The sequence below is a fragment of the Mycteria americana genome, chromosome 3 (assembly GCF_035582795.1).
Source record: "Mycteria americana isolate JAX WOST 10 ecotype Jacksonville Zoo and Gardens chromosome 3, USCA_MyAme_1.0, whole genome shotgun sequence".
Classification (NCBI taxonomy): Eukaryota; Metazoa; Chordata; class Aves; order Ciconiiformes; family Ciconiidae; genus Mycteria; species Mycteria americana.
The window spans coordinates 12899912-12927568 of record NC_134367.1 but is presented as its reverse complement, the minus strand read 5'-3'; the positions used below and the strand labels follow the sequence as shown (position 1 = coordinate 12927568).

The 27657-nt window shown below is 42.4% G+C and overlaps 3 protein-coding genes across 3 annotated transcripts in view; 1 reads left to right on the top strand and 2 right to left on the bottom strand.

Moving 5' to 3' along the window:
- Positions 1-27657, bottom strand: part of SMC6 (structural maintenance of chromosomes 6) — a 411043-nt gene that overhangs the window by 72083 nt on the left and 311303 nt on the right. The window lies entirely within an intron of this gene.
- MSGN1 (mesogenin 1) lies at positions 3517-4032 on the top strand. The gene has a single exon (XM_075497259.1). It carries the CDS (start codon positions 3517-3519, stop codon positions 4030-4032), a length of 516 nt encoding a protein of 171 aa, XP_075353374.1.
- LOC142407528 (uncharacterized) lies at positions 12801-25781 on the bottom strand. The gene is made up of 21 exons (XM_075497150.1): positions 25759-25781; positions 25453-25505; positions 23270-23362; positions 21786-21913; positions 20967-21110; positions 20227-20310; positions 19500-19667; positions 19335-19431; positions 19015-19238; positions 18007-18160; positions 17723-17931; positions 17519-17636; positions 17158-17363; positions 16590-16707; positions 15717-15886; positions 15272-15345; positions 15067-15194; positions 14072-14261; positions 13500-13641; positions 13130-13226; positions 12801-12820 (listed from the first exon to the last, which is right to left on the bottom strand). The coding sequence occupies exons 1-21, from the start codon at positions 25779-25781 to the stop codon at positions 12801-12803; spliced, it is 2640 nt and encodes an 879-aa protein (XP_075353265.1).

The window sequence follows — 27657 nt, the reverse complement described above, 5'->3', positions numbered from 1 at the left end:
ATAAAGATTGCAAACACTTTTTTTTTTTTTTTTTGCATGGATTTATTTTTCTTTCTAGGAAGGTGCCACCTGAAATACTAGACTTTCTTAACTCTTCAGTGAGAAATCATCAAACAGTCATAGGGTATAGAAAAATAGACCAGCCTGTAGCCATGCTTTCCTCTGTATGGTACTTTTTAAGGCCCTGTTGTAAAACAACACTGTGAACTGTTCTACCATCTCCAGTAATTTTTGCCTGTTATAATTGTCCCTGCTTTGCGAGATAATTTCCTAACTGAGGATTCTCATACTTGCAGGTGGAAACATAGCACTATCCAAAACTAACTAATCCAAGAACAGCTACATGCCATGAGACTTTGTTGACTTACACAGGCTATGGATCTTACAGGGATCATGGAGAGAGACCTTACATAGCTTCCTGATTGAGCCAAAATAGAGGCACACTTCATGTGAGTACATTTTGGGAACCTGGGGGCTGTGGGTAAAAATGGGTGGTTATTTCTCAAAATTGAACCTCTGGCTGCGTCTTTACCAGTAGAGCAAACAGAACCACAGCCCCTTCTCTGGCTCTGAAGACGTGTTACAGCAAAGCTTGCTTTCGTATGAGTAAACCCTTTGCTCACCCCTGTGCCCTCGGCGGCATCCCCTGAACTGCAGTCAGGCAATGGTTGGGACATAACCAGATGGGTCCAAGTTAAAATAGCACCAGGGAGCACGATGGCAATAAAACAGGATGCACAACTGCAAGGCAGTTTTCAAGTATGAGCATTAGCCTTGTATTATTTATAGAAAAGCCTGTAATTTTTTCTTGCCCACATAACAGTTTATAAGAGCATAAGCTTACAAGATCCAGTGATTTTTCATGCAACCAGAGAAGTTGTCCACATCCTCTACCCTGCCTTGATAGCTCTAAACATTTACCCATAAGATATAAGAAAAGATATCGCTATTGCTATAATTTGCATTACTCCTCCCTGCCTAATCTCATCCCAATTCCTATATATAAGAATACAGAGATGAAATCTGACTGTGTACACGTGTCATTTACAGCAATGGCATCTTGGACATGCACAAAATCTTTTCCCCCTTGGTGTCTGAGCAACATTTTCTATGATTTACCCATAGATTAGGGGTATAAATTAACTGGCAACATGCATTGTTTATAGTCAGCAAACAAGTGCTTGTTGACATTTTTGCTTCTAAATTTGACTGCATTTAATTAACATTTTATTCCAAAATAAAAACTTCTGAGCAGAACAGTTTATATACCTATGCTCAATATGTGTATTTTTAATATATTTTTATATATATACACACATATACATATATTTGCAAGCTGCTTTTTCTTGGCACACAGAAGTTCCTCCACTTCCACCTCCTGATTTTTGTCCATTTGCAGACTTGCAATTGTTGTGTTTACCAAAAAAGGGAAAGACATAAAATAAGAGCAGGAGACGTATCAAATGGAAAAGGCACCATGAACATAAATACGTGGAGGAAAAGAGAAAAAGAGTGGGAGAGAGATTTTAGCTGGGACAAAACCGAGTCCCCTAATTATGCTGAATTAGACCTTATGTCTAACTTGTGGCCTTGTGACCATTGTCTTGGTGCTCAATGAAACTCATTCAGTTCACTGAAATCACAGAAAATACCTGTCATTCATCGTCTTAATTTTAATTTGTAGCAGGCACTTGTGATACAGCTCATTTTCCTTAAAGAGGGAGTGAAGGATTGCTCAGAATACGATCGGGTAACCATAAAACCCAAAGCAATCCTGACAGTGGTGAGCTGTGCCCCAAGTTTCTGCGTAGGGTAGATGTCATCAGGTCAAACTGTCTCAGCCTGGGCTGAAGTGCTAAAATCCTTCACTTTTTGGTTTGTTCTTATTCATCTCAGCATAAAATCAGTAAGTCTCCCACAAGCTGCTTCCCAACGTTTTGATCGCAAACTCATAAAAATTCACAAAGGCCTTCCTAATGACTATGACGAGTATTTTATGGATTGCGTTTTTTTCTGAGTGGTTGTAGCAAGGATTTCACAATCAAAAAGAAATGGTGTATCCCAGAAAGCCCCAGCTTGCTTCGGCTATGTGCCGTGCAGAGGCATTCCCCCCGTTTTGTCACAGTGGATTATGGTGCACACAGAGATTGTTACACAGAAGAAATCTCCAAAATAAATTCTACTTTTCTTTTTCCTCAGGGTTGGCGCTCTTTCTCCCCTTCTTTTCATTATATATTATATTTTGCTTCCATTATGGGCCGATACAAAGACATGGCTGGCAGCCGAGCTGCTCAGTAGAGCTGCAGAGCTCAGTAGTTTTGGACAGTTTTCCTGGCTCTCCTAATGATTTGCTGCGCGATTTTGGGCAAATTACTCCTTGCCTCTGCTTATCCGTTTCCCCAGAGTAATAGAGATCATTAATCATCACTGTAAGCTGTTCCAAAGCCTAGAGATGAAAAGTGCTCATTATTAATGCTATTAATTTATAGGATATACATTTTCACTTGAACTGCCTAACGTATAACTTCACTGTTGTGTTGAGTCAGGGCTGGAAGAGGGTTTTTTTGGCAGAAAAATGGATTCCTAGAGGTAGAAAATTTTTCAGAAGTGGCTTCTAGTCTTCTCTTACACACGTCTAATCTGTATATTACTTTGAATTAAATTTCTATGTAAAACATTTGTCTGGGCCCAAAGTTTATTCACTGTTTATTTTATTTTTTAAAGTTACATTTTCCTATTTCTTTTTTTAAATGGGACTTTGACTGTGTTTACAATTACAGATTTCCTTTTTTGATTTCCCAGTCGTGATTTAAAATAGCAAATGAATCTACAGACTGCAGGGAATGCATTGCGGTTCTTTCCTCCTTTCTCCTGTTGAAAACCAAAGTGATCCAGAGAGAAGCTGCAATCTCATAAGAGAAATCCTCAGAGCCGTAACACGCACAAATCCAAACAAACCATCTTTGACTTTCACGATTAAGATGCAGATAATGGGAGACTGCTTCAGCAGCAGTCAGCACGGATCAAATCGGCGCTGCTGTAGTGCCATCGCCTTCAAACAGTTACACAGAAATCAGGGCTCGGTGGCTTAAATTCAGGGTTTGTGTTAGCGGTCATTATCTTTAAATTCTATGTCTATAAATTGTTCTGTAAAATTGTTAATTTTCTTTGTCCTCTCTCACCACTTATCCCCCCAGTGCAACGTTACAAGTAGATGCGCAGCCTTAATTGGTTTAGTTGCAAGAAGATAATCTTTTTTTCCTCCTTTCTCGCTGTTGCCTGTTAGCTTAAAGGCTTTTTAGCTGAAGGTTGATAATTATCACTGAGAAGAAACTAGCACGTCAGGAGTTCATTCTCCATCTTAGCACTTGTGGCGCTCCTTTGAACTCCTCTCGCCAAACCCGCGTTCCCACTCTGTCACTTTCCTCCCTCCATCATAAAAAGGTCTCGGCAGCCGGCGGCTCCAGCCTTTGCTGGCGGGCAGAGGGCATTGCTTCTCCCGAGCGCTCCTCCGGCATGGACAAATTGCATGAGACGTTGATAAACATGGAAGACGCTTTGGGTTCGGAGCACTCCGTCTGCTTATCGTCCTGGGACTGGAAAAGCACCGCTGGGGCTTTTGAGCTGCACCCCGTCTCGTCTCCGCACAGCTTGTCCCCTACACCTTCCTTCGAATCCTACTCCTCGTCCCCTTGCCCGGCAGCGGCAGAGACCCCCTACGGCAGCGGCGGCGGCAGCCTGGTGGGCTACAGCCTGGTGGACTTCCCCCCCGCCTACCTGCCCAGCCCCGGGCAGGCTCGGCTGCCCAAGGGCACCAAGGTGCGGATGTCCGCCCAGCGCAGGAGGAAGGCCAGCGAGAGGGAGAAGCTGCGGATGAGGACCCTGGCCGACGCGCTCCACACTCTGCGCAACTACCTGCCCCCCGTCTACAGCCAGAGGGGACAGCCCCTCACCAAAATACAAACCCTGAAGTACACCATCAAGTACATCAGCGAACTGACGGAGCTCCTCAACAGCGTCAAGCGGGCGTAGACCCCACCTGGAGCACTCACCCCGGCGTGCTCAGGGTCTTTACAAACAAAAAACCAGCAAATTTCTTCCTCGCCAGAGTACGGTGGAGTGGGGTGCCAAAGGAGGACAGAGCAAGAGGGAGGGAGAGCGAGGGCCGCCGTTGTACATGGGACGCGATGCTGGAAGGTGATGTAGGAGTGCCTAAAAGCCTGAGCTGCAGGCTGCTGAGACAGAAGTCTTGCTTTTTGCTTTTTTTATGTCTTTTTTTAAATAATAAGCTTCTAAGAAATATTAAACCTAGTCTGATACAAAAGTAAAAAAAAAAAAGCCAACTGATCTTCCTAGGATTTACATATCACTGTTCTGACTGATCTTCTGTTTAATAAGGACAATAGTAAATCCATAGGTTTTAAACTGAATTTTAAAAAAGTAAATGACAACAACACTATAGGAATACTAAGTGTATTGATTTGTAGGCACTTTAAATATTAGGATGAGGAAGAACGTGTATAGTTAGTTCAAGTATTGTCTATTTATCCACGTTTCCACTGTATCTAAAAATCAAGAAACTAAGTAATAGTGAGAACATCTTTGCTCGTAAACAAATAAATATCAGTGTCATAGTCTGTATCTTGTATTATATATCTGATTGATAAGTAAAATCTAACAATGCACGCTAAACATTGGAAATTAAATATAAGCAAACTGACATTTTGTGTAGATAAATTGCTGTTAAATCCCATCTTCTTTATTAACATATACAGAAACATACGATATTTCTGTATTTAATGCAGAAAAATCCCTTGCTTCAATGCCTGATAAATTATGGAAGACATTTTTACATGAAATTGCTAGAACAAATAAGATTAGGCTGAGTTATCTTCGTTCTCTCTGAAGTGAAATAAATTGATTCAGATATCAGAAAGATGCAAACTTTTATCGTCAAGGTGTATGGAAACCTAGGAGGGCTCTAGTAACCATAATGTCTCCTTATTAAAAGCTGTCAGATCAGCTGTTTCCTACAGCCAGTAACAGTCCTGTAAAACACACACGTGAAACCCTCCGAAAACCAAACAAACGAGGCCATAGTCTTAATCCTGAATTACTTTGACTTTCGTCCGACAGGTATCACGCAGGTCTCACCACACCAGCAAAAAGTGGGGGTTGCTTTGTAAATCTCACTGCAGACTGATTCGTAAGACTTGGCTGTGCTGAGGCCAGCAACGCACAGAGAGGAGCAAAACCCAGGGCTGAGTTGTGTGGAGCTAACCGAGATTAACCTCTTCTCCACGGGAAGATGTAAGGCACGGAGAGAGCAGCAGCCAGGAGGTAACAAGCTTGTCTCACCTGGATGGATAGATCAGCATGTCTGTGTGGGGCAGATGGTTTAGGTCAGGGGATACATCCTGTAGCAGAGCACCGCAAAGCTAAAACTTTATTGCATCCTTCTCTTTTTTTTTCTCTTTCCCTCTTTTTGTTTATTTGGAAGGAAATACAATTGTCCTTGTACATTTTTTTTCTCCAAGGCTCAGCCTAAGCTGACTCAGTCCTCTTCTCACATGGTATGTGCATATTGGAGCAATCAGCATGAAATCCATCAGTGTCTCAAAAAAGCAGCTACATTCAAGTTTATGCAGGTAGCACTGTCACTCAAGATGTAACCACATTTAAGCATATCCCATATGCTTCTGTTTTGTTTTAACCCATGTTAGATTTCTCACAAGGTTTAGGGTTTCAGCAAGAATATAAGTAGAATCATTTTTTAAAGTCCTATAAAATTGTCAAACTTGAGAAAATTTTATGCACGTATGAAATGGCAGCACTGATGTCAGCATTCCTCAGTGTAAGCCTGTGCAGCTGAGCCAGATTTGAGCAGTTAAAGAGCCTCATAGACAAGGTCAGTCTGGATTATGTTTCAGATTCGGTCCTCATGATATTCAAGGGAGTGAAACTGCACATTGCCCGTGGGATCTTGCACAGAACCACAACTAAGCTTGATCCTGAGTCTTTTCTCAAAGACTCTCATTGTTGCTGTAAAGGGGTACCTGCTCACTAGCACAGGCAAACCCCTAGCAGATGCCCAGGAAGATAGTCCTGTCATTCTGTGATGTTGATTAGAGACCATCATCATTCACAAGCGTACTAGTTTGGTAGATTGGGAAGACTTCTAACCTTGTTCCTTAAATCTTCCATATCTGAAACTACAGGTAATAACTATGCTTTTCAGCTCTTTATCTAAGGAAATGTATAGGGTCATGGTTAAAGCAGAGGAACAAGGAGTTGTAAGGATCCACTTTTATTGCTAGTTTATCTATGACCTTGGCTGGCCATCCAGCATTGCTGCCTCAGTTTACCCGTGTACAAATGAAGACACTGATAGCTAATGGTTTCAGAAGGCTGCTGCTCATAGGCAAAGCTAAGTAATGCTGTACGCAGAAAGAGTGTCCAAGTAGGAGGTACCCTGCAAATTTGAGAAGTGGCTCAAGGGCAGCATTTACCACCACCCCAGAGAAGTGGCAGGTGAAGGCTCTGAAGGTGCTGGGCTGTAGCTTGTTGGGTGCCTGTAGAGTTTCTCTGTCTCCCTGCAAGTCCGAGATGGAGGAACAGCTCTAAGTAACCACAAAGGCAAGGCTTTGAGTTTCAGGACACTTTACTGCTTCTGTGCCAGTGAACTAGACCGTGCCCTGTGCCCACTCTCTAGCCCCAGAAGCCCAGTGACCACTGCCATACTTTTAAATACTTTAAGCTCCAGCACAAGATGTCTGCATCTAAGCTGACCTTAGGGAACAGGCCTTGGTCAGTCCTAAATCACTCCCTGTGCTGCAATAGGGCCAAAGCCTATTCCAAGGAGGGGGTAGTTTACTAGAATAGGTTGTACTCTTGCACTCTTGCACTGTTTAATTTGTTTGATCCCCTTTCAGGGGATCTCTCCTTGCACCTGCATGTGAGGGGGAAAAAAAGTGACTGAGGTGTACGAGTAGGAGGCAGAAGTAGGTTCAGTACGTGCCTGTAACTGGGATTTCCTAGGATAGGCCAGGTTTGTTTGTCCCCTCCCAGAAGGAAATGAATTCTTGCTGTGCCTGATATAGAGCATCTCTATAAACCTCTCCTTTTGTAATTCTTTCCCTTGGCATAGATGTTTCACTGATCCAGAGGAAATAGTCTGAATTACTATATTCATGATGCTGCTACTAAATGTTGGATTTTATTTATTTTTCAATAAAATGGAATACAGTCAAGGTTTCTTCTCTTTTCTCTTTCTTTTACCCCCAGGAATTTAGGATATTTAACTGATGTGAAAGAGACCAAGTTAAGTTCCCTACTTAAGGGTATGAGATCTAGCCTCCAGGACTGTACATAAGGTCCATAAAGCTATATTGAATTCCAACAGCAACACTACAATAATCCATAGAACAGACGCAAAAAAGTGGAACGTCAGTCTGAAAAAGTTGCACAAGTCTCGGAAGTAGAGGACATCTTTCACATACAAGCATCTTCTCTCAACACAATATGTTAAAAATCTACATGGAAATAAAGTTAAAGTAGTAGCCCAACAATCACTGGAAGTCCATGGCTAAGGAATTAAATTACAATTATGCCTAAGGGATAGAGTGGTTTACCATGCTAAAAAGAAAGAGATACAGGAGAGTGAACTGGGGTTAGTCCCCGACAATGGGATGAACTCTTCCAGCCTCAAGCGCTCTCCCTTTTCCGGGTTAGCATGTCACTGAAATTCCTTACTAACATGCAGAACAGAACATGGGTACTAAAGAAGAAACCACCACCAAAACATAGTTTTCTACTGCATTCACAGTTTTCTCATACAAGAAATTAGTACATGAAGTCATACTTCATGAGTGGTACGAGTCATAAAGCTGAAAGGGCAGCAGATAAGTGCTCAAATACTAAAGAGAAAAGGGATGAAGAACATTATAAGATCTTCTACAGAAATTAATTAATTGGAATGGGTTTTATAATCTCAGGAAAAGCCTTGAGATACAGAAACGTGGCAGTTTGGTTGAACTACTGGTCCTTCACTCTCAATTTACTGATGAGATGATTACATCATCCTGCTACTCCTGGAGTCACTTGTTGCACACTACAAGTAGATATTTTGCCTTTTAAACAAGTGTTCCCAGACTTTAAAAAAAAGCCAAACACACTTTGCATTGAGCCAGAGAGAGAAACAGCCCAGACTGTGCATATGCGCTCCCTGCCCAAAGGCACTGGAGAGCAGTGCAGTGAAGCAGGCTGAAGGCAAGAGAAAGGATGAGCAAGGGACACCAAATCATAGGTGAGATGGCCGGACCCTACCAGCTGCTTTCCTGAGCAGCTCTTCATGTTCAGAGCTACACCCTTACCTCCACTCTGGGCGAGTTGCTGAGGGGGGACCAGGTGTGATCAGAGACAGAGTGCTTAAGTTTCAGAAGCCAGAGAAAAAAAGAGGGACTTTTGCCCTACAGCCATCCTAACTCTTTTATTAGGGAAGAATAAGGCAGGGCAGAGCAGGCAGTTACGTACACTGGATTTTATGCAAGTTAACTCCTTTGGTGCCATGAGCCAGGCAGTTGGTGCTGCTGGAGAGAGTTGTTGCTGCTATCAACAGTATGAGAATAGGCTCTGGGTTTCTTCTCATACCTCAGAGACAGGAGGCTGTTCTGACGCAGCTTAAAGTAGATGATGCTGCTTTATTTAGCAGAAGGCACACTGATGCAAAGGAGGAAGCCTAGTAGGTAGGGTGTTAGCCCAGGATTCAGGAGACTCATACAGCTCCACTCTCCAGGGCAGGCTTTCCATCCAAATTCAGGAGAGTGACAACTTCTCTGCTCACCCTATAAAAAAAGGGTGCAGCAATGTGTTGCCTGACAGCAGCAGTAATACCTAGGAAAACACCCTGAAGATGGCAAGGAGGTCAAGTTCTCTCTTGGGGGGAAGAGCAAGTACCTCAGAGAATATTCCCCACATGTGATCCTTTAACCACTGGAAGAAGCTCCCCAGGCAAGCTCTGGCTCCATGAGCAGCAGAGCTCACCCCCCACCCCCAAAGCAGAGGGGAGCCCAGGGCCACCCGCCCACACACACACACAGTGCTTTGAAATTCTACTCTGAGGAGCACCATGTAGGTGCCAAGAGGTTTTATGGTTACACATTTGGGCTGCACATAGGTGTGCTTGGGGGGGGAAGAAAGCCTCCTGCTAAAGGGCTTCAGCCAGTTCCTTAGGGGAGCTGCTTATCTGGCAGCTGCCACAGCTCCACGGCCCCTATGCCTAGGGATGCCAGGGGCCATCCCTCCAGCTCCACGTGGTAGTAGCTAAAAGAACAAAACAAAACACCCCCAACCAAAACCAAAAAACAATCTGCAATGAAACATGCACCCCAGCTTCTAAAGAGCCAGTAGCTGACTTACTTTTATTTCCCAACTTATTTGCCATACAACCACAAATGCTGTTATTGCATTTAACAGATGGGAAACTCAGTTGTGGAGAGAAGTCCCAGCTCCCAGTAAAGCAGCTTGGTTTTAATGAGCTATAGAATTTGAGTGCATTTGAACCCCCTCCCTGATCAAGCCCCTGAGTTTTTGCTTCTTTACACAAGACCACGAGCCTAGGCTTGCTTTTTTATGAGGACACCAAGCACTGCAAGGAGACTGATTCAGCTTACTTCTGCTTTAAAGCATTTCTTTCAAAGCACATGCCTGTCTGGGATTTGGGAATCTAGCTAAAACTGTGTTTAGGTGTTTCTGGACTCACACGCACAAATGGAAGCAGTATTTGTATGGGAGTGACTAGCTGAAGATTCAAATAGACTTGTGGCTGCAGCCAAAACTTGAACCAAAGCTTCCCAAATCATTAAAACATTGTCAGAACATATTTTCCTCTGGATATAGGGGCATAGCATTTACTCTTTGACTGAAGACATTGAGATTTAAAACAAAAAAGCAAAGCAATATACAAAAAGAGAAAATTAATTGGGCTGGAAAATGTAAGTGTCAACTCTCTTAATTTTTCATTATTAATAGTAAGTTGTTGCTGCTTTAAATCACCAAAGCAGTATATAGTTTTGAAATACTAGCCATGTCATTGAATATAGACTATAGTGAAAGTGAGAGCTCTGCCTTTCTATCAGTGACCAGATATAATGAGGCTACTTGTAGCACTGACTTACCACCATTTATTTGAAGTGGAAATAACTGCAGTACACTTCTATTATTGTTCCTATTTTCCTATAAAAACAAATCACACCAGACTTCTCTTTTCCCTTAGACTTTTATCATTCACCTGTTGAAATTGCAGAAGACATTAAGCATAAACAAAGAAGATTGATCTCCTTTCAACTTGTGTTAACAGGGATATAAAAATAACATCCCAAATACCAGGGGGAAAAGCATGTGGTCATAAAATATCCACTTAAAAGCCAAAGAGGTGTTGATTCAACACTTGAAGAGGATTTTTTTTTTTATATATACATATAACCAGGAAGGAAGTTCCTGAATTTTAGTATAAACAGACACCTCTGAGGTGGAGAGAGTATTACTGTCATGTCTTTAAAAGATTTTACTGATATTCAAATGGATTTTGTGTGTCTTGCATGTTGTTGGAAAAATCTGACAAGAAGTTTTATATGAATCCTAGTCCAACCATGGAGGGGAATCTTGAATTTTCCAGCATATCAAAAGGGTAAATGGCCATCTTAACTATTAACACTTCTCATTTTGCAAAATGGCACTAATTAGAGCATTTAGAAGAGCTGAAGAGTAGAGCCACAGTTTACTTGGGCATCATCTTGCTTTTCAACAATTCTTAAATCCCTGTCAACAGATAAAGAATCTCAAGATATTGACTAATCTTATGAAAAGAAATGAAGGTACCTTAGACAAGACTGTGAATACCAGATTTCTATTCCTAAATGATGTTGTCCTCGAGTCTTGAAGAAAGGAATCAGTAACCCAGGAAGCCACAGCTGAGGCTGAGTTAACAGTATGAAATAGGCTGCCCAACCTCACACTTGGTTCTCACAGCAGTCCCCGATTGCTACATTTCCCCCCCCCAAACAGCTGTAAGAGGGGAGGAGGTGGCTCAGGCTACCCAAGACATCCCACATGGTGCTGGCAGAGCATTGTCATGGCAGATGAAGATTGCCACTCACCTATCTGGAGAACACACTGCATAAGTCTCATTTCTTGGGAGACAGCATGATGTGAGACACACAGGGAAGTCACTGTACCACTTAAAATGCCCATACTTGTGTTCTGTTAGGTGCAGAATCCTGGAAGCATATTACAGGTGTGTCCTTTGATTTCTCAATAGATTGTGCCCGCAGACTGAGGAATAGCTAGTACTTAACCCACTGGGTTAACATAGGGGAAAACACTAAGCACAAAGTCACTGACCTGTCAAGTCTGCTATCAGGCTTATATGTTTTTCATTTTCCTTTTATTCCCATGCTGACATATTTACATCTCATTCCTCAGTATCACAGCTCCATGGCTTTGCAGGAGTAACAGAATAAGACTCCTTTAGCATGGTAGCCTCCTCTATCGGAAAACAGACTTGATGTCAAGTCCCTAGCTGTGCATGTCCCTCATCATGAAGCCCACACAGATTTTTCCAGAAATGACAGCAAGAGACAACTACAACAGATATGCTTAGCAGGCAGCTGGAAGACAGACAAGACTTACAAATGTGAGCTTGTAATTATAGCACAAACTTTTTAGTGGGATCTCTGTACAGGTACTGCAGCAATAGAGCTACAATCTTTTAGACACCATGCTTTTTCACAAAGTGCAAATAGATTCACAAAATAGTTTCTTGCTCAAGTTAGCCTTCACAGAAATTCCCCATAGTATAACTCTATGTTATATAAAGTTAAAAAGCAGACACCCATTATTGTATCTTTAGCCCTAGGGGATAATGATTCATGCTAAGCAATAGCTTTCCTTAGAACAGGAAAATACAATATTGAATCTGAACTGTTTTCACATCACTGTTAGATGCAAAGAAGAAACCAAGAAATTTTCCTCCCATAAAAAAAAAAGACAGGATAATCTGACAGGAGCTCCTAAGCATCATGTTCTCTAGTAAGGAAGAATCCTTAACACTTTGTGGATAGAGTCCATGTATTAGCATTATTACTACTACCAGTCTTCACTAAGAGCTTTTTTTCATTTAGGCCGACAGCTTACTCAGCTAAGCAGCCACTAATGCTACCTGTGAGTGATTTCGCCCCCAAGGAGGGAAGGCAACTTGACATTGCAGAGCCACAACACTCCTGCAATATCCACAGTTTACAGCTTTTCTGTCGAGAGCCACTACATCATCAAGTATGTTTGTCCCCATCTTTGCCTCAAAAACCACTTTCTCGTACTGACATTAAGCTCCCTGCAATCCTTTGTCCATACTGAAGCTTTAAAAAAAGCTCGAGGTGGTTTACAATTGACTTCACACCTGTTGCCACCTTCTTCCCCCTACCCCAGACCAGATGCTTCCAACTGCAAAGTGACTAGACAAGTTTTGGACATGTTAGCTGAGCACACTAGGTCAGATGCAAGTTACACAAAAGACTAAGAGTTCAACACCGTAGGGGAACACAAGAGCACACCACACTAATTTAACTGAAAGACAAAGATACATCTGTACTGGTTAGCTGACCCTTTTCTCAGTAGACACCATCAATATATTTTCCCCGTAGATGCTTTCAAGATGTCCTTACTTGTAAGTCTGAGCAGGATGTGCTTGCTTAGGCCACCTAACTGCAACTTCATAAAACTAAATAGTTCTTGTTTAGTCTCTGTCAAAAGTCAGTGTATTCACCTGCAGGGAGAAGAGACACATACAGAAGTCTGTTATGTTACAACAGCGTATGCGTGGTATTTCAGTAGTGTAACTTAAGATTGACACCAACCTCTGCTTGTCATTTTCCTTCGTAACAAGCACTGCTCCAGATGACACTAGCCCATGTGGAGGTGGTCCTGCGCTACGGTCTAGTAAGACATTTCAGCTTTTAATTTTCTGTATGGCAATGTGCTAGGACTAGGAGTCTGTCATCACAGCTCCTGAGAACACGTGCCATATTGCTGAGCAAAGATTCAGGAGTGACTTGAGAAGTGCCTGTTTTCTTACCAAGTCTGCGTTTCCCAGGATTGCATCTCCTTGGACAAAGAAAGCCTGAAGGCTGTTGCATAGTGCTGCAGATCACCACACTGCAGTGGAAATACAGCTACAAGACAAGAATATTTGTATTATGTGTAGGGGAGTCTTATTTGGCAAACATCTGATATGTGTACTGACCCCAAAGGAGATGAACTGAACACTGCTAAGTGGCTAGTCTTTATTTACTACTCTTATAGTGTTATGCCTTCAAGGAGGTGGCTAATAGCTCCAGGTGGCACCTGGCCAGCTGAGATCTTACACAGCATTTGCTGCATAAACTGCTCCAGGATCACATATTGGGACTGACGACAGCACATGACAGACCACAGAGACATCTCACCTGCTCTTGTAACAGCGTTGTGCCTTGTACAAAGGTGAACATCCTCACTTCAAATCTCTTTACGTGCTGAGGAAATTTTACTCTGAGACTATTGTTAACTTCATGGTAGACTGTTCTGTAGGAGTCTTTGCTGTTTTCACACCTTTTTGGGAAAGTGAAAGACAACTTATTTAATTTAAACCTTCATCACTTCAACCAGATCTTTATACAAGTCAGGGAGATGGACTGTGGAGGAACTTCCCTCTCCGTTTTCCTCTGGCCATAGCGGTATGGCTAGAGCCTCCCCCATTCATGGTCCCTTTGGCCACAGTCAGGGTTGCTTCTTGTTATTTCTTTCCAGCTGGAAGCTGTTTGCTAGAAGCACTTCTGGCCACCCCCACGACCTGCTGCCACCAGAAGGCATAGCCACTGTGCCGACACCAACATGCGCTCCACAGCCTAGCAGCAATTGCACAGTCAGGACAAAACAATGCATCCAAGCTGATTTCTGTCCTCTTGCCCTTTCCTCCCAGCTAAAATAAGGGGCCTTATGCTGAACAGTTACCAAAACACAGGAGGGAAGCCCTCCTTACCCATTTATAAGGATAGGCCACCGTGGAAGGCTGTCCTGGCTTTGGGAGTTTGTAGCCCAACAGTCATCCAGATTTAGTTCCAGTCTTGCATCTTCAGGCTGGAGCAATTCAACTTCAAAGTACAGTGCCTCCCTCAGGTATTTTACCACAGGATATTCCAATTCCTGATATGGGTCTGAGTAGGATTCCCCTAGAAGATAGTATTGATGTTAGAGCTTCCTTTTTGCAGAGTAAGTATTCATGAACTCTCTGCTTCACTCTTCTTTCCACCACATTTACTTGGGCACAGTAATGATAAAATCTGGGAGAGCATATGGATGTCAACAAATGGGGATAGGATGGTAGAAAAATAAGAACTGGTAACAAAGATCTGAACTATATTCCTTCGCTCTGAGGACCCAGAAGAGAGCCATTTTTCCTTCTGCAAAAACCCATTGGAGTAAGATGCTAATTCAAAACTGTGTCTAGAAAGAAACTTAAAAATAAGAAAAATGCATCAAGGCCACTCCAGTCATGGTGAGGGTTTGGTTCAGGCTTCAGTTAGTCCTTTCTGCCAGTGTAGTTACCATTTTACAGTAGTATTACATGTAGCTTCCTTCTCTGACACAGGTTATGATTATTAGGTCCGTGCTAACTCTGCTTAGCAACACTTATCAGCTTCTCTCCTCTATGAACTTGCTATCACACCCACTACACACAACTTTTAGCATGCCCGGACCAAGCAGGAAAACCACACTTGTGTCAGTGATGACACAACTGTCTGTCTGATCCACTATAGATACTTGACCATTTGTACTGCATTCTGGAATGGAAAACCTCTGTTAGAGGCCTTAAAGAGGTTCCACTCCATCATTGGAAATATTCAAAAGTCATATGGACATGGTCTGGGGCACCTTGCTCTAGATGGCCCTGCTTGAGCAGGGGGTTGGACAAGATGACCTTCAGAGGTCCCTTCCCACCTCAATCGTTCTGTGAAGTCTAATCATAAATGTTACCTTTGAAAAGCTTCAATGAAAGAGCAAGAGAGCCAAACCCTGGCTTAATACTGGGTGGTGGGTTCTTCTTAGATTCATATCGGACATCAACAGTCTGCTTGATTGCATACGAACATACAAATTTCAATCTGAGGGAAGAGGTTTAACATTAGATTTTAGAAACCAAAATACCTTGGACAACCTTCTTCTAGGGGGTGACACTTACTGGTATACTGGTGTATCACTGCCAGGTCTGAAATAGAGTACACCGTTTTCATATGTCATAGTTGTGCTATTGAACTGAAAGATACACATCATTACAAACAGGACAGTTACATTAGAGTTTACTTTGGTTTTGACACAATATCCACATCACTTCACTTGACTGGCAGATTGCCCTGAGCACAGCGTGCTTAGGAATGGCCAGAAATTACTGGCCAACAGCCCTATGCCTACTTCAGAAGCCATCTCTGACCTTGAAAACTGTTTTTACCAAATAAGAACTTCTGCCCAACTGAATTTAGTGTCTGCAGAAAAGGAGTATAGATATACTACTTATCAAAAAGTCAGCTGTGACTTTCTTGCAGCTTCTGCTCAACTCTGAACCTCTGCCAGTTTTTGCAAGAACCCTACCCCAATGCAGAGTAAACTTCACATGACTAAGCCCTTACCTTTCTACTTGTTCCACAAGTGTTCACATTGAACTTGAAGGTTGCGGTCTTCTCTGTCACTAGACTGGGTTTGCACTGTCTGTCCCTCAAGACAAGCAGGCTGGTGTCCAGGTCTGCAATTCCTGCCAATTTCACTGCAGTAATAACCACAGTGCCATTGGGCAGGCACTCTGAAAGAGAAAATAGTTTTCCATACAAATCAGGACTCAAGCTCCTTTATTCTATAGCCTAGCACAACAAAGAGGTTCTGCATGGATTTGCTAGCACGTATTTCGGCAGCTCATCAGGATTAAGTTTTGAGCAAGACTCTCTTCAGTACTAACACTTGATTTCCTTCAAGCTAAGTGCAAGTAGAATGTGCACTACATGGGTGAAGTCTCTGATTTCACTCACCTTTTTCCTCCCAGGAGGTCTCACCCCTCCCAAAGGGATTTTTCTAGCCAAGATATTCAATCCAGGTAAATAGCTTTAGAATGACTAATTTATAAGCTGACCCTCCCTATGCTGCTCCCCATCCTCCCCCCACCCCCCCCAAAAAAAAACCCAACAAGCCACAACCCAAACAAAAAACCAACCCACCCAAAACAAAAACCCCAAGCCAACCCCAAAACCCCTTTAAGAGCTTCATGCTTTAGGAGATGTGAGGGGAAGTACAGTTTCCCACCTCCTTCCCCCTCTCCTGTACTAGATAGGATAGTCACGCCAACCTGTAATTTGACTTGCTTTGTAGCGTATTACTTTGTACAAAATCTGACAGGCAGATACAGTATCACACAAGTATAAACTCTGGAAACATTTCAGATTGAGTTGTATAACTAAGTCACACAAGCCCATGCAAAGAGCATTAATAGCTAATCCCCAACACGTTATTACGTATTAGGTCTGAAGGTGAAAATCTGCAGGAAATTGAGAAGTCCCTCCTGTTAGCCAAGGTGATGCCATCCTTCAAGGTTAAGTGGAGTGAAGCCTTTATTCCAGAGGTATGAAAATCCTAGATATGACAATCACAGGTTAAACAAGAGAATAAAGACACACTGTTTAACTAAATTATACAAAATCTAAAGAGAGCAGGTTATCACAAGCCAAAGGTAACGGTGCTTGATCAGAGATTTTTTTTTAAATCTAGAAGCCAACACAATGAGCCTTTTCAGTCATTGTGCAATAGAGTGCAATACAAACTCCATTAATGGCAATTGTACATGCAAAGATAGCTCATCCTTAAAGTGCTTGCAGAGTGTTTTTTTTTTCTTGACTACTTCTGTCAATATTAACCAAGGGAAATTAAGGTGTTCTTCCAAGGGCAGAAAATAGGCTTCGAAGGATTAATGGAGGACTATCTCAAAGGGAAGTTTTATTTTATGACCTTCAAGGACATAGTGTATCATGTTCATATCTCACAGCTAGAACATGCCTTTTAATTGCTACATGCTGACATCCTTACCTCGTAGTTCACATGGGAAGAAAGGAAAGGGACAGAGATTGCCAAGTGAGTGCCATTGTCCCTCAGGCTGTAATTGTACTTCTGCGCAGCCTCCGGGGTCAGGTGCCAGTCTGAGATGAAGGGTAGCCAGTTTTGGTCCACATTCCCACGAGTGATAATGAGATGAAGGTTCCTCCCATCACAAAATCCTCTTGCTCTGGGCAGTACTGTAATACAGTCAAGAGTCAGCCAGCATGCTACGTATCATCAGAGTTTTATAGGGCTATTTAGGACTGACAGTATCCCAGGCTGAAGTAAGCCCAATTAACAGCTGAGTTCACAGCCAGGTTGGGACAGTTTTGCTCAAGTTCCACTAGTTTACCTGCATCTTTAACAGTGGACACCGTTATGACTGGGACAGCGAAGGTCTCACTTGTTGGATGGGTTATGAATGCAAGTGTGACATTCATGGTGTATGCTCTCATGTCTGGTCTCATGTACTAGGAAAATCATATTTAGAAATAAAAATCACAAAGTGATATAATCATTTCTATACCATGGTATGCTGCAGTGTCTTAGTACACACCTCTTTCTTAATGCTTGGTGCATCAAATGGGACTTGTATTATGTAGGCTTTGCTTCCATTAGCATATCTGATCTTGTATGTTAGATATCCATGCTGAACAGCTTCAGGTACAGCAACAGTTGCCCCCTCAATGGTTAAGTTCACAAGTTCCACATCTGGGAGGAACATTCCCACTGTCACATTGATTAGCCTCGCACTCAGATTTGAGTCTGAAAAGGAACACAATAACATTAAGCTCTTATCAGTACCAAAACCTTCAGTAAATTCCATGTTAGGCTACTTACTGTTGGTTATAGCAAGTTCTATTTGTTCAAAAGGTGTTTCTATTTCCTTGATGATAGTTTGTTTGGTTAGTCCCCATTTGTTATCTTCCCACTGATGTTCCAAGAACAGGTTGATGGTGTATTTTGCCCCATGCTGTCCACCGCTCACAGAAGTCTAGAATTTCAAATGAACACCCTTTAGTATAACATGATTTTAGATTAAAGTTGTATTGTAGCATCTCAAGGTCCAGCTAGAGCTACAGCTCCAAACAATTGTCCTTCTCAGCTCTGTGGCCCTGCTTTTATACTGGGAAAGCAATCTGGAAAAACACAACACCTGTGAGGAATCACAAACTCTTAAGTGGCACTTGCTGTATCACTATTATGGGCTCTGTTTTTGCCTAAGAGTTTAGATTATCTCAGAAGACTTTCTTTTGAAACTTGGGAATGGGGGACAATTTTCAAAGCAGCAGGAGACTGCTTCACCAGTGAAGGGGCTCCTCCTGCAACTTCCTTTGAAGTTCAGTTGTTACAACATTTGCCCAGGATTCAGTTCACTCCAGGGAACTAGATTTAAATGTATAGTTTCAGCCCATCCCAATATCCTACAGTCTGGTGGACAAATGGGTTGTTCCCATTCTCTTAAATGGCTTGTGTAAAATACAACAGAACCCACGCATGCTTTACAGTCCAGTTAGGACTGTCTCCAGGGAGTATGACGTCAGGACTAAAAGGCAAAAACTCTGTATTAACCTGAGGAAGGAGACAAATCAATAGTTCTGTATAGGATTCTGTCCATCTGTGCTTGTAAGAAAAGAAATTCTTTACAAAGTGGTGCTTACAAGAGCTATCTTTGGGATTTTTACAAGGCTTTTGGGATTTTTAGTAATCCTTTCTTCACCTTCACCCCCATCCTTCATCTGAAAGGAACAGGATGAAGAATTATTCCTTTCCAGGGGAAAAAACCCAAACAAACAAAAAAATCCGAACCAAAAGTCTGTTGCCTGCCACCTAACATAAGTCACTAACCTTGTAATAGCCACCTTCCGCACCTATTGGTATCTTCATTGTAATTGCATTTAAGTCATTCGATAACACATATTTCCTGGAAGCCATTTCTTTGGCAGAGAGTTTGTGTAGATCCACACCAGCTTCAACAAGCACATCCTTAAAGCTAGTTGCTCCAGCAGAGAGCGGTTGAATATATTTTGGAACAGTCCAGATGATTGTTTTGTTAGTGTAGTCCACACCATCTTAGGAAGAAGATATGAAAGCTGTCAGCTCATTACTCTAGCTGTAAGTCAGTCCCTGTACATTTAAGCATCAGAGTATGGGACCACTTTTCTCACCTACAGGACACGCCACAGCAGTATCCACCACCAGAATCATCCATCGCTGTTTGTAAAATGTACTTGATCTCACTACAGAAAAGGTAATTCCCTGAGCCTGCAGGAAGAGATCTGGTTAGACCTACACATCCTGGCAGCTTGCGGGGCCAGAATGAGCATACCAACCTCTACCAGCTGAATTTGCACAGCAGTGTATGGTATCCGCAGCAGAACTCTGGTGTCTGTGGTGTTGAGTCCATAGCCTGCACTCCAAGCATCGCTCACAAGCAGAGCCTTTTTTTCTTCCGGCTGATGAAACACTATTTGCCATATTGAGGCTTCTCCTGCTTTTGCCTACCCAGAGAAATTAATCAGCAGTTTAAACATTCTGTTCAAAGTAACTGCTTATTTACTGCATTGAATGATTTATTGTATTGAACTGCCCAGCAGTTTTGTTGCCTTACTCTAAATACTGCTAGTGTGATACTGCTCCAGCTTTCCCCTGCTCAGCCTCTCACATACAGAAAACTTTCCATATTAAGAGCATTGGAGATTAACTGTACTGCTGCATTGCAAATATAGGGTCCAAGAAGAAAAAAGCCTACCCACAGTTCACTCCTGGGCCATGAGGTCTTAGAGACAGTTTGTGTTGCGTAGTCTCTTGCTGGGGAAGACTTGATTTCTAGGCTCTTTGAGAAATCAGTTTCCATTTTTTCCTTGGAGACATGGCCTGCAGCTGTCTGTATTTCTGACATATAAAATCTCTATGCTGAAACCACTTTGTACAGGCATTCTACCCTTCCTACTTAAGTGCTTTTTGAAAGGACGTTTTATACCGTGCAGACATAGAATAGAAGGATGTTGTGTCAGAAGTAGTACTAGCTTTCACTAGGAAGAAAACCTGTAGTTTTACCTCTGGAAAGGCAAGAGTCCAGTCCTCAGGTTCATCTTGAATGAAGTCTTTTACAGTCTGTGGAACCTCCCGCCTGACAGAAACCTGAGGAGAAAAAGCCTCTGTAAGGGGTTTGCTGGTGGCACTTGTTTACTGTAAGTCTTCTTCAATACTTTCAGAACAGTATAGGATTGAGAAGGGAGACTAGCATTTCCTAAAAGGAGGTTCCCACCCTATTCAAGTGAAAAAAAGGCATAAAATGCCATCATGCATGGTGCATTATCTGTAGTCCACTTGATTTCAGGTTCATTTTTAGCATATCTTCCCTTTTCTACTTCCAGTTAAAGCCCATATCCTCTTCAAACCAGATCCTTCCCCCTTCTCTTTCCCCACCCCCCTTCTCCCCAGCAAATTCAGTAGGGAAACTTCCTTCAGAAAGTATGCATTTCTGTTACCTCAAATAAGATTTTTTTTTTTGAGGCAACATTCAGTGAGTTCAAGCCATTAGCTCAACCTTCTGAATACTATTTCACAACTTTATTGGCTATTAATGCTGGCTAGTAGGCTATATAAACCTAATATATCACTAAACTCAAGATGCATGCTGTGCATTCACTAGTGAGCTGTTCATGGTGGGGCATTCAAATTCTGTTTCCAATACACATTCCTAGCATCTAAAAAGCTTCCAAAGATAACATCTTGGAGTATTTACCTTTTTGCCTTATTTTAAGTACCTTCCTATTTGTACTTCCAGTACTTACCTCCATGTAGTTACTTTCACATAGTAACTCTCTCGGACTCCATGGGTCATAATGGCAACTTGCACTTTTCAGATGAGTTGCAGCATTTTTCATATCAGGAGTATGCGATGTTTTGATTTGTATAGTTACTGTGAACACATCTTTCTGCATGGACACAGGGAACGCTTGCTTGTTACACCAATTTTTCCTAGTTAGACACTACCTACCCTTGTGAATTAAAGGTAACTTACAAAATCCACTCACCAGCCTCTGCACAGAAGAGCAACCCCATACTGAAGCATTATTGTTTTTTACTTGGTTAACTACATAGACTATATGCCTATAGGCATATAACTACATAGCAACATAAATACTTTGGGGAGCAACTTCAACCTTTCACAGAGCCCCAGAGCTGGACAAAAAAACGCTCCCTAAAATATAGCTGATCTTGTGTTTTATGGCATAGTAGCAGTAAGCAAGCAACACAAGCAGCTAAAGCTTTTGAGCTTTTACCCTAACGTGTCTCAGACACTAAATACCAGAGCAGAGTGCAACACAGCTGCCAGACAGAATTGTCTGTTCTTATCCAAGAGAAAACAGTTGCCCTTCAAGGGCATATGTGATATGCTTCTTCATGTGTTCATCTGTAGGCCATTCAAACGTCAAGACCATGGAATATTCTCAGACCTTTGGCTACATTGGAGGAGAATTAAATCGTTTTCTGCTAATAGATGTTCAAGATATTATGACACCTCAATTAATACCTAACAATCATTTGGTAATCTTTTGCATAAGGGTTGTATATAACAGCACTAGTCAAAATGCCTATGGTAGACTTACCTCTAAGCGAGAATGGCAGCTTAGTGCAGAAGCACGAAACTCAATGTTACTCCAATTGCTGTAAGTTACTGTATAGCCACACTGTGATGCCATGGCCTCATCTAGCTCCCAGGCTATGCCAGATTGATCTATGGGCAGTTAGTGAAGAGCAGTATTAATGAGTATAATTCCTGCTCTGCAAACTCCCTCAGCAACCTGCTCTTGTCCCAGGGTTCAGCTGACCCTGCTCCAATACAGTCCAAGCGCATGCCCTGGGCTCAGGCACAAGAGAGAATTCCAAAGTGGTGAAAAAGAGCTGTAACAGAGTCTATAGAAAGTAAGAAAGGTAGAATTACAGACAGACTGGGACAAGGAACACTAGCAGCTTGAGGACTGAAGATGAAAAAACCTCCAACATGTAAAGATATTAAATCCTTAAGGGGCAAAACCCCCAGTAAGCACAGAACAGTCAGTTAGGTCATCAGTGTCAAAGTTGTCAGGATTGGCAAGTGGTGACAGCCTAGCAACATCAGGAGTCTGATCTGCGGCTGGCACAGGCCCATGTTTCTCTCTGATGCCTGCTTGGCCAGAGTCTCTTCAAGGGTCTAACCAGGATGAGGAGCACACAGTCTTAGCTTGGATTTTTCAAGGCTACAAAACTGTCTTTGTGGGCTTTTTTTTTCCTTCTAAATTTCTGTCTTTCAAAAATAATTGCTTTATACTTTCAAGCTGAAAATATCCCAGTTGCAGAATGTCTTTATGTATGGATGAAGACACCTCAAAAAAGAACATACGTTAAGTGAGTTTTTACACAAGTTTAACATTCTAGACAGATGGATATTATGTTATGGACTATGTCTGGTTAGATAGCTAACTAGCATGGAGAACTAGTTCAAGGCTGAATTTACATTATATGCATATAATCTTACACCTGATGATGTATAGCCCAAAAGTTATTTCACTCTGCCCTTCCAGGGTGATCTGCGGTGCTTTTCACTCAAATGTACCACTTGGTGATTACTAAGTCCATAGCCAGAGGGCCCAGCTAATTTTTTCTTAACTTCATTAAGAATTTATACACCTCCATCAGGTCCCTTAGCTGTAAGCGAAGAAAGTGGAGAGCCACTAGTGCAATGTCAGTAGTGTAGTGCCAGCTTCAGCTAGTGAATTTTCAGAATAGTATGTGCTCTTACTGGGGAAGAATTTTTACCAGGAGGGAAATCCACCAGCATTAACATGCCTAGAAACTACCATGTGCATTTTAATTTGAGTCCAAAGACAGCCATGATTAGACTTGCTATTGCTCAGTTATCACTCAACAAGGCTATAGAATAGGTTATACAGAAATAAAGGTAGCATTTGGCTGTTACTTACAATGAGGTGCCACCTACTAAGCTCCATGGTCTTAGTATAATCCAGGGAATTCTAGTATAGGAGGACCTCAGAGAATTTTAAAAATTTCACCATGTGTAATTTCGTCTCCGAGTTCTTCTATATCAACTTACCAACAACAGAAAAAGATAAGTATTTGTCCTCAAAGTATTCTGCACTCAGTGTTATACGCAAAAGGTTCCCCAAGCACTCCGAACTCATGGGTCCTGAATTGAACATATTGAAAGGCTAGTAAGTAGGAGATTAAAAGTAACATACAAACAGAACTTTGTTACTTCCCAGACTGCTTTATAAAGTCAGTGTTGCAACAGTCATATTCTAGCACATCTGGCCATGAGGTGTTAGAGGGTTTTTTTTTAAACCAGCAATACTTCCAGGAGAAAAGCCAGCTCTGAAATTAGTATTCCAATAGCAACTGTCTTCTAGTCAGCTGGCAGTGCTACCTGCAGCAGCCAGTCATGGAAACAGGATTTTGGAACAGGGGCAAGAAAGTACTGAATTAGCTGCCCCAATCTGAACACTTTAAATGGAACAAAACAGAAGAAGAAAGTTAAGAAAGTCCCCCCACCCTCCTGAAAAAGAGAAAAAATGCTAGAAAACCCAAAACCCCAACCAACCAAAAAACTCCCAAACAAAACCTCCAAAACACACACACCTACTCACAAGAGGAGCCACAAGCCAACTCGGGATGGGGAGCAGCTTCATCAGCTACCCATCAGCCTACCCTGCTCACCTGCCCAAGTACCGGTACCAGGAGCCAGTTGGCTCATGCTGGGAAAGGACAGTGCAGGAACAAAGAGGATGGCTTGAGACGCTCAAATCCCAGGCTATCACCACAGCATAAACCAGGCTATGGCTGCCAAACTTCTTAAAGGCAGGAAGCAGGTACAAAGTATTCTAAATGTAGGACTAGAGACCAGAGAAGACTTTTCATTTGACATATACATCTAATAAATTGGGATTTGTTGTTTCAAACAGAAGTTTCTATGGCATAGTGAGCTAATGCCAACTAAACCTTTTATAGTAACAGTGCATTTCAAGGGCTGAGATGATCCTTTTTCCTAGAGAGTTCAGCACTCTACCCTGTTGTGGTTTAAGCCCAGTCAGCAACTAAGCACCATGCAGCCGCTTGCTCACCCTCCCCCCCAGGCCCCAGGGGGATGGGGGAGAGAATTGGAAAAAACATAAAACCTGTGGGTTGAGACAAAGACAGTTTAATAGGACAGCAGAGGAAGAGATAATAACAATAATAATAATAATAGAATGTACAAGAGTTAGGCACAATGCAATTGCTCACCGCTCACTGACTGATGCCCAGCCAGTTCCCAAGCAGCAATCGTTGCTCCCTGGCCAACTCCCCCAGTTTCTATACTGAGCATGACCTCATATGGTATGGAATAGCCCTTTGGCCAGTTGGGGTCAGCTGTCCTGGCTGTGCCCCCTCCCAGCTTCTTGTGTGCCCGGCAGAGCATGGGAAGCTGGAAAGTCCTTGACCAGTGTAAACATTACTTAGCAACAACTAAAACAACAGTGTGTGATCAACATTATTCTCATCCTAAATCCAAGACACAGCACTATACCAGCTACTAGGAAGAAAATTAGCTATCCCAGCCAAAGCCAGGACATACCCTTAGGTTAAACAGTGATGCAACTCCCATGTCAGAGCTGGTCATACTAGGAAACATCAGACATGCTGGCAAACATGACCTTATTCTGCCCGTATTCCAAGCTACCAACTTGATTCAGGGCAGAAGCTATATAATTACTCTAAGCTGGATAAAGCCTCCTCCAGTATCTTTTTACCATGTTTATACAGCACCTGCAGTGAGTAGGACAGACAGTCCTAGAACCAGCTCTCTTGTGTCTGCTGTTCCAGGACCAGCTCTGTTTTGTAAGGAAGGAGTTAAAGCAGACAGCAGTTTTGGTTAAGAAAACTGTTTCTTCTCAGGCAAAGCACTGATATATTTATAATATTTAAAAGACCTTACACATTGTATGGTCAATAACAATAACTAGGCTCAAGAAAACAAGAACAACAATAAAGTCCCTATCAATTCATCAGTGCTTCTTACCAGAGTGAGGAAAGGTAGAAACATTTGCTTATTATCATGGTACATAAACCTAAAGAGTGGCTGTGAGTAGTTACCAACAAACATCTCTATGTTTGGAGTTTTTCAGAAAAATTTGCAAGCATGGCTGCCACAAGCACTTCAGATGCTTCTGAAACACAGACACAGATATCACCTGTGAAAAAGCCTGGAAATTGTTATGTGAAAGCAGTTTACAGCAGCATTACCTGATCTCTCTTGGGTCCATATTTCAGAGATTAATATCCCTATTAGTAACAACCTGTAAGAGAAAAAAAGGCATTAGCAACAGCTTCAGCTGTGACAATAGCTTGCTAACAAATTTCTGTGCTCAGAAAGTTCCAGTCTGGATATTAAACTATTCTTAAGTTTAGAGTTACAGGTCTAGACTTGGAAATTGCAAAATGGGATTACCTTGGTCCCCACTAGAAAGTTAGGGAAGGTAAATCAGAGAAGTGAATATATTTGATGCCTCAGGTAAAACTATTTATGTTTAGCAGCCATGAAGCTCTCACCTCTGCACCAGATGTAGCTCCATTGTGCATTTGCTCAGCCTCTACCCGTGGTGCTTTTTCCTTTATAGTCACACACAAACAAAAATCTCCTTCATCAGCTTTGTATAGAAATCAAAGCCTTTCTGACTTCTCCAGAGTCTTGGGTTAAATAGAAAGGCTGCCACCTTTATACTGATGAAACTCCTTTTCAGCTGTTTACCCTCCTAACTACAGGCCTATAATTCATGTCACCTGTTCATTTGCTTTATTGATTAAATCTGCTCCTACCTAGGTCCCCCCATTTTGAGGGTTACCAGCTCCCAGCTAGCGGGTTGTCAGGGGGCGGTAGGCTAACTGGTGCTGTTCTGGTCAAGCATGTGGCAATTCATGGTTTCAGAATTACTTCTCTTCACCCTGTCTCCTTTGTGGAGGATTTTGCATAGCCTTCTGTGTACAGCTGAAGTCTGCCAGAAGCAAATGTGTAAACTGCAGCTTTAAGGCAATTGGTATAACAGAAAAGGGAAGAAACTGTTGATCTTTAAGGTAAGTGGTCAAAACTAACAGTAAGAGGGAACCCAGCTGGAGACTGCTGGGTATCACAAACTAAATGAAGAATTTTCTCACCAGGTGACCTGTGGGACACCTAGACCAGAAATCATCCTCAATTTTGGGGAAAATTAACCCCAAAACTGTGGAGAAGTGGATCTGACCACAAACAGATTGGAGGAAAGGACCCTCCTTTCTCTGCCGAAGACAGGGAAGTTATACCTGTGGCCCTGGGTCCAGATCAGTGACCGTTTCCCACTGTCATCAACCTGGGTGCACTCTGGTCACTGTAGGTGATGTCCCTAGGGCTTCTGATGGTCAGAAGGTGGCCAGGTCACAGTGTGCAAAGGGATTGCTGTGGTATCTGTTCAGATTTTCTGTAAGTATTGAGCTTACAGAAGTGTTGATTTTGTGTAAAATTATAGCAATATCAGTAGCATAAACAATAATAGCTGCAATGTTTTATTATTGTATGTAATAAAAGGTGCTAGAATTCAGTATTCCTTGCCTCGGTCATCATTCAATTCAGCTGTCAGTCACTCTGTGCAGATCTCAGAGCCATAGCTCCCCTGTGGCAATGCTAATTTCTCCTCTTTCATGGCTAAAATACTGCTTTGATTTCCCCATTTTCTTTGCGGACCTATGTATTTTCTAGCAACTTTACCCGGACGTAAGGAATATTGTACACATCAACATATGCCATTCTTATGCCCGAAGCAGTGTTTCCTAACGAGCGGTCAGAGCTGCCTGCGGCCCTTTCTCTATATATTTCATACCTAGACTAACTTTGTGCTGGGGATCCTTTTGTCCTAGGCTTATGCCTGTAGCATTCGGGGTTTGCTCCTTCCTCTGCACACGCGAAGGCTGCAGGAGCAGTGGAGCCGGAGGATTTGTTTGTAATGAACGCCGATGCCCTGGAGAGGGAGCCGGAGACTCTGCTACCGGGCTGCCCAGCCCGGCCTCTCCCGCCCGCCCGCCGCCCCCTCCCCAGGCGCTGCTGCAGAGTTTGTCCTCAAACCTAACAAAGTTTACCCAGGGTCGTTTTAAACAGACAGATGTGTTCGTGCTGCTTGTCACGGCTAATCTTACTGCACCGCTCGCACATCTTCAAGAGTCTAAAAAAATTAATTGAATGTAAAAAACGAAGTTTGCCATGCTCCAAGATGTTGCATTTTACCCCAGAAAAAAGTTTTATCCCCAACTGGTTTGTGTTGCTGTTGTTTCCTTCTGAAATTCTCTATCTGATAAATTTTTAACTTTACAGGGAGTTTTCCTGAGAAGGACTATCCCCCAAGGATACTATATAAATAATGGATTATATTACTAAATAAAACCATGATCGGGCAGTCAGGGGTTAAATATTGGAGAGCACAT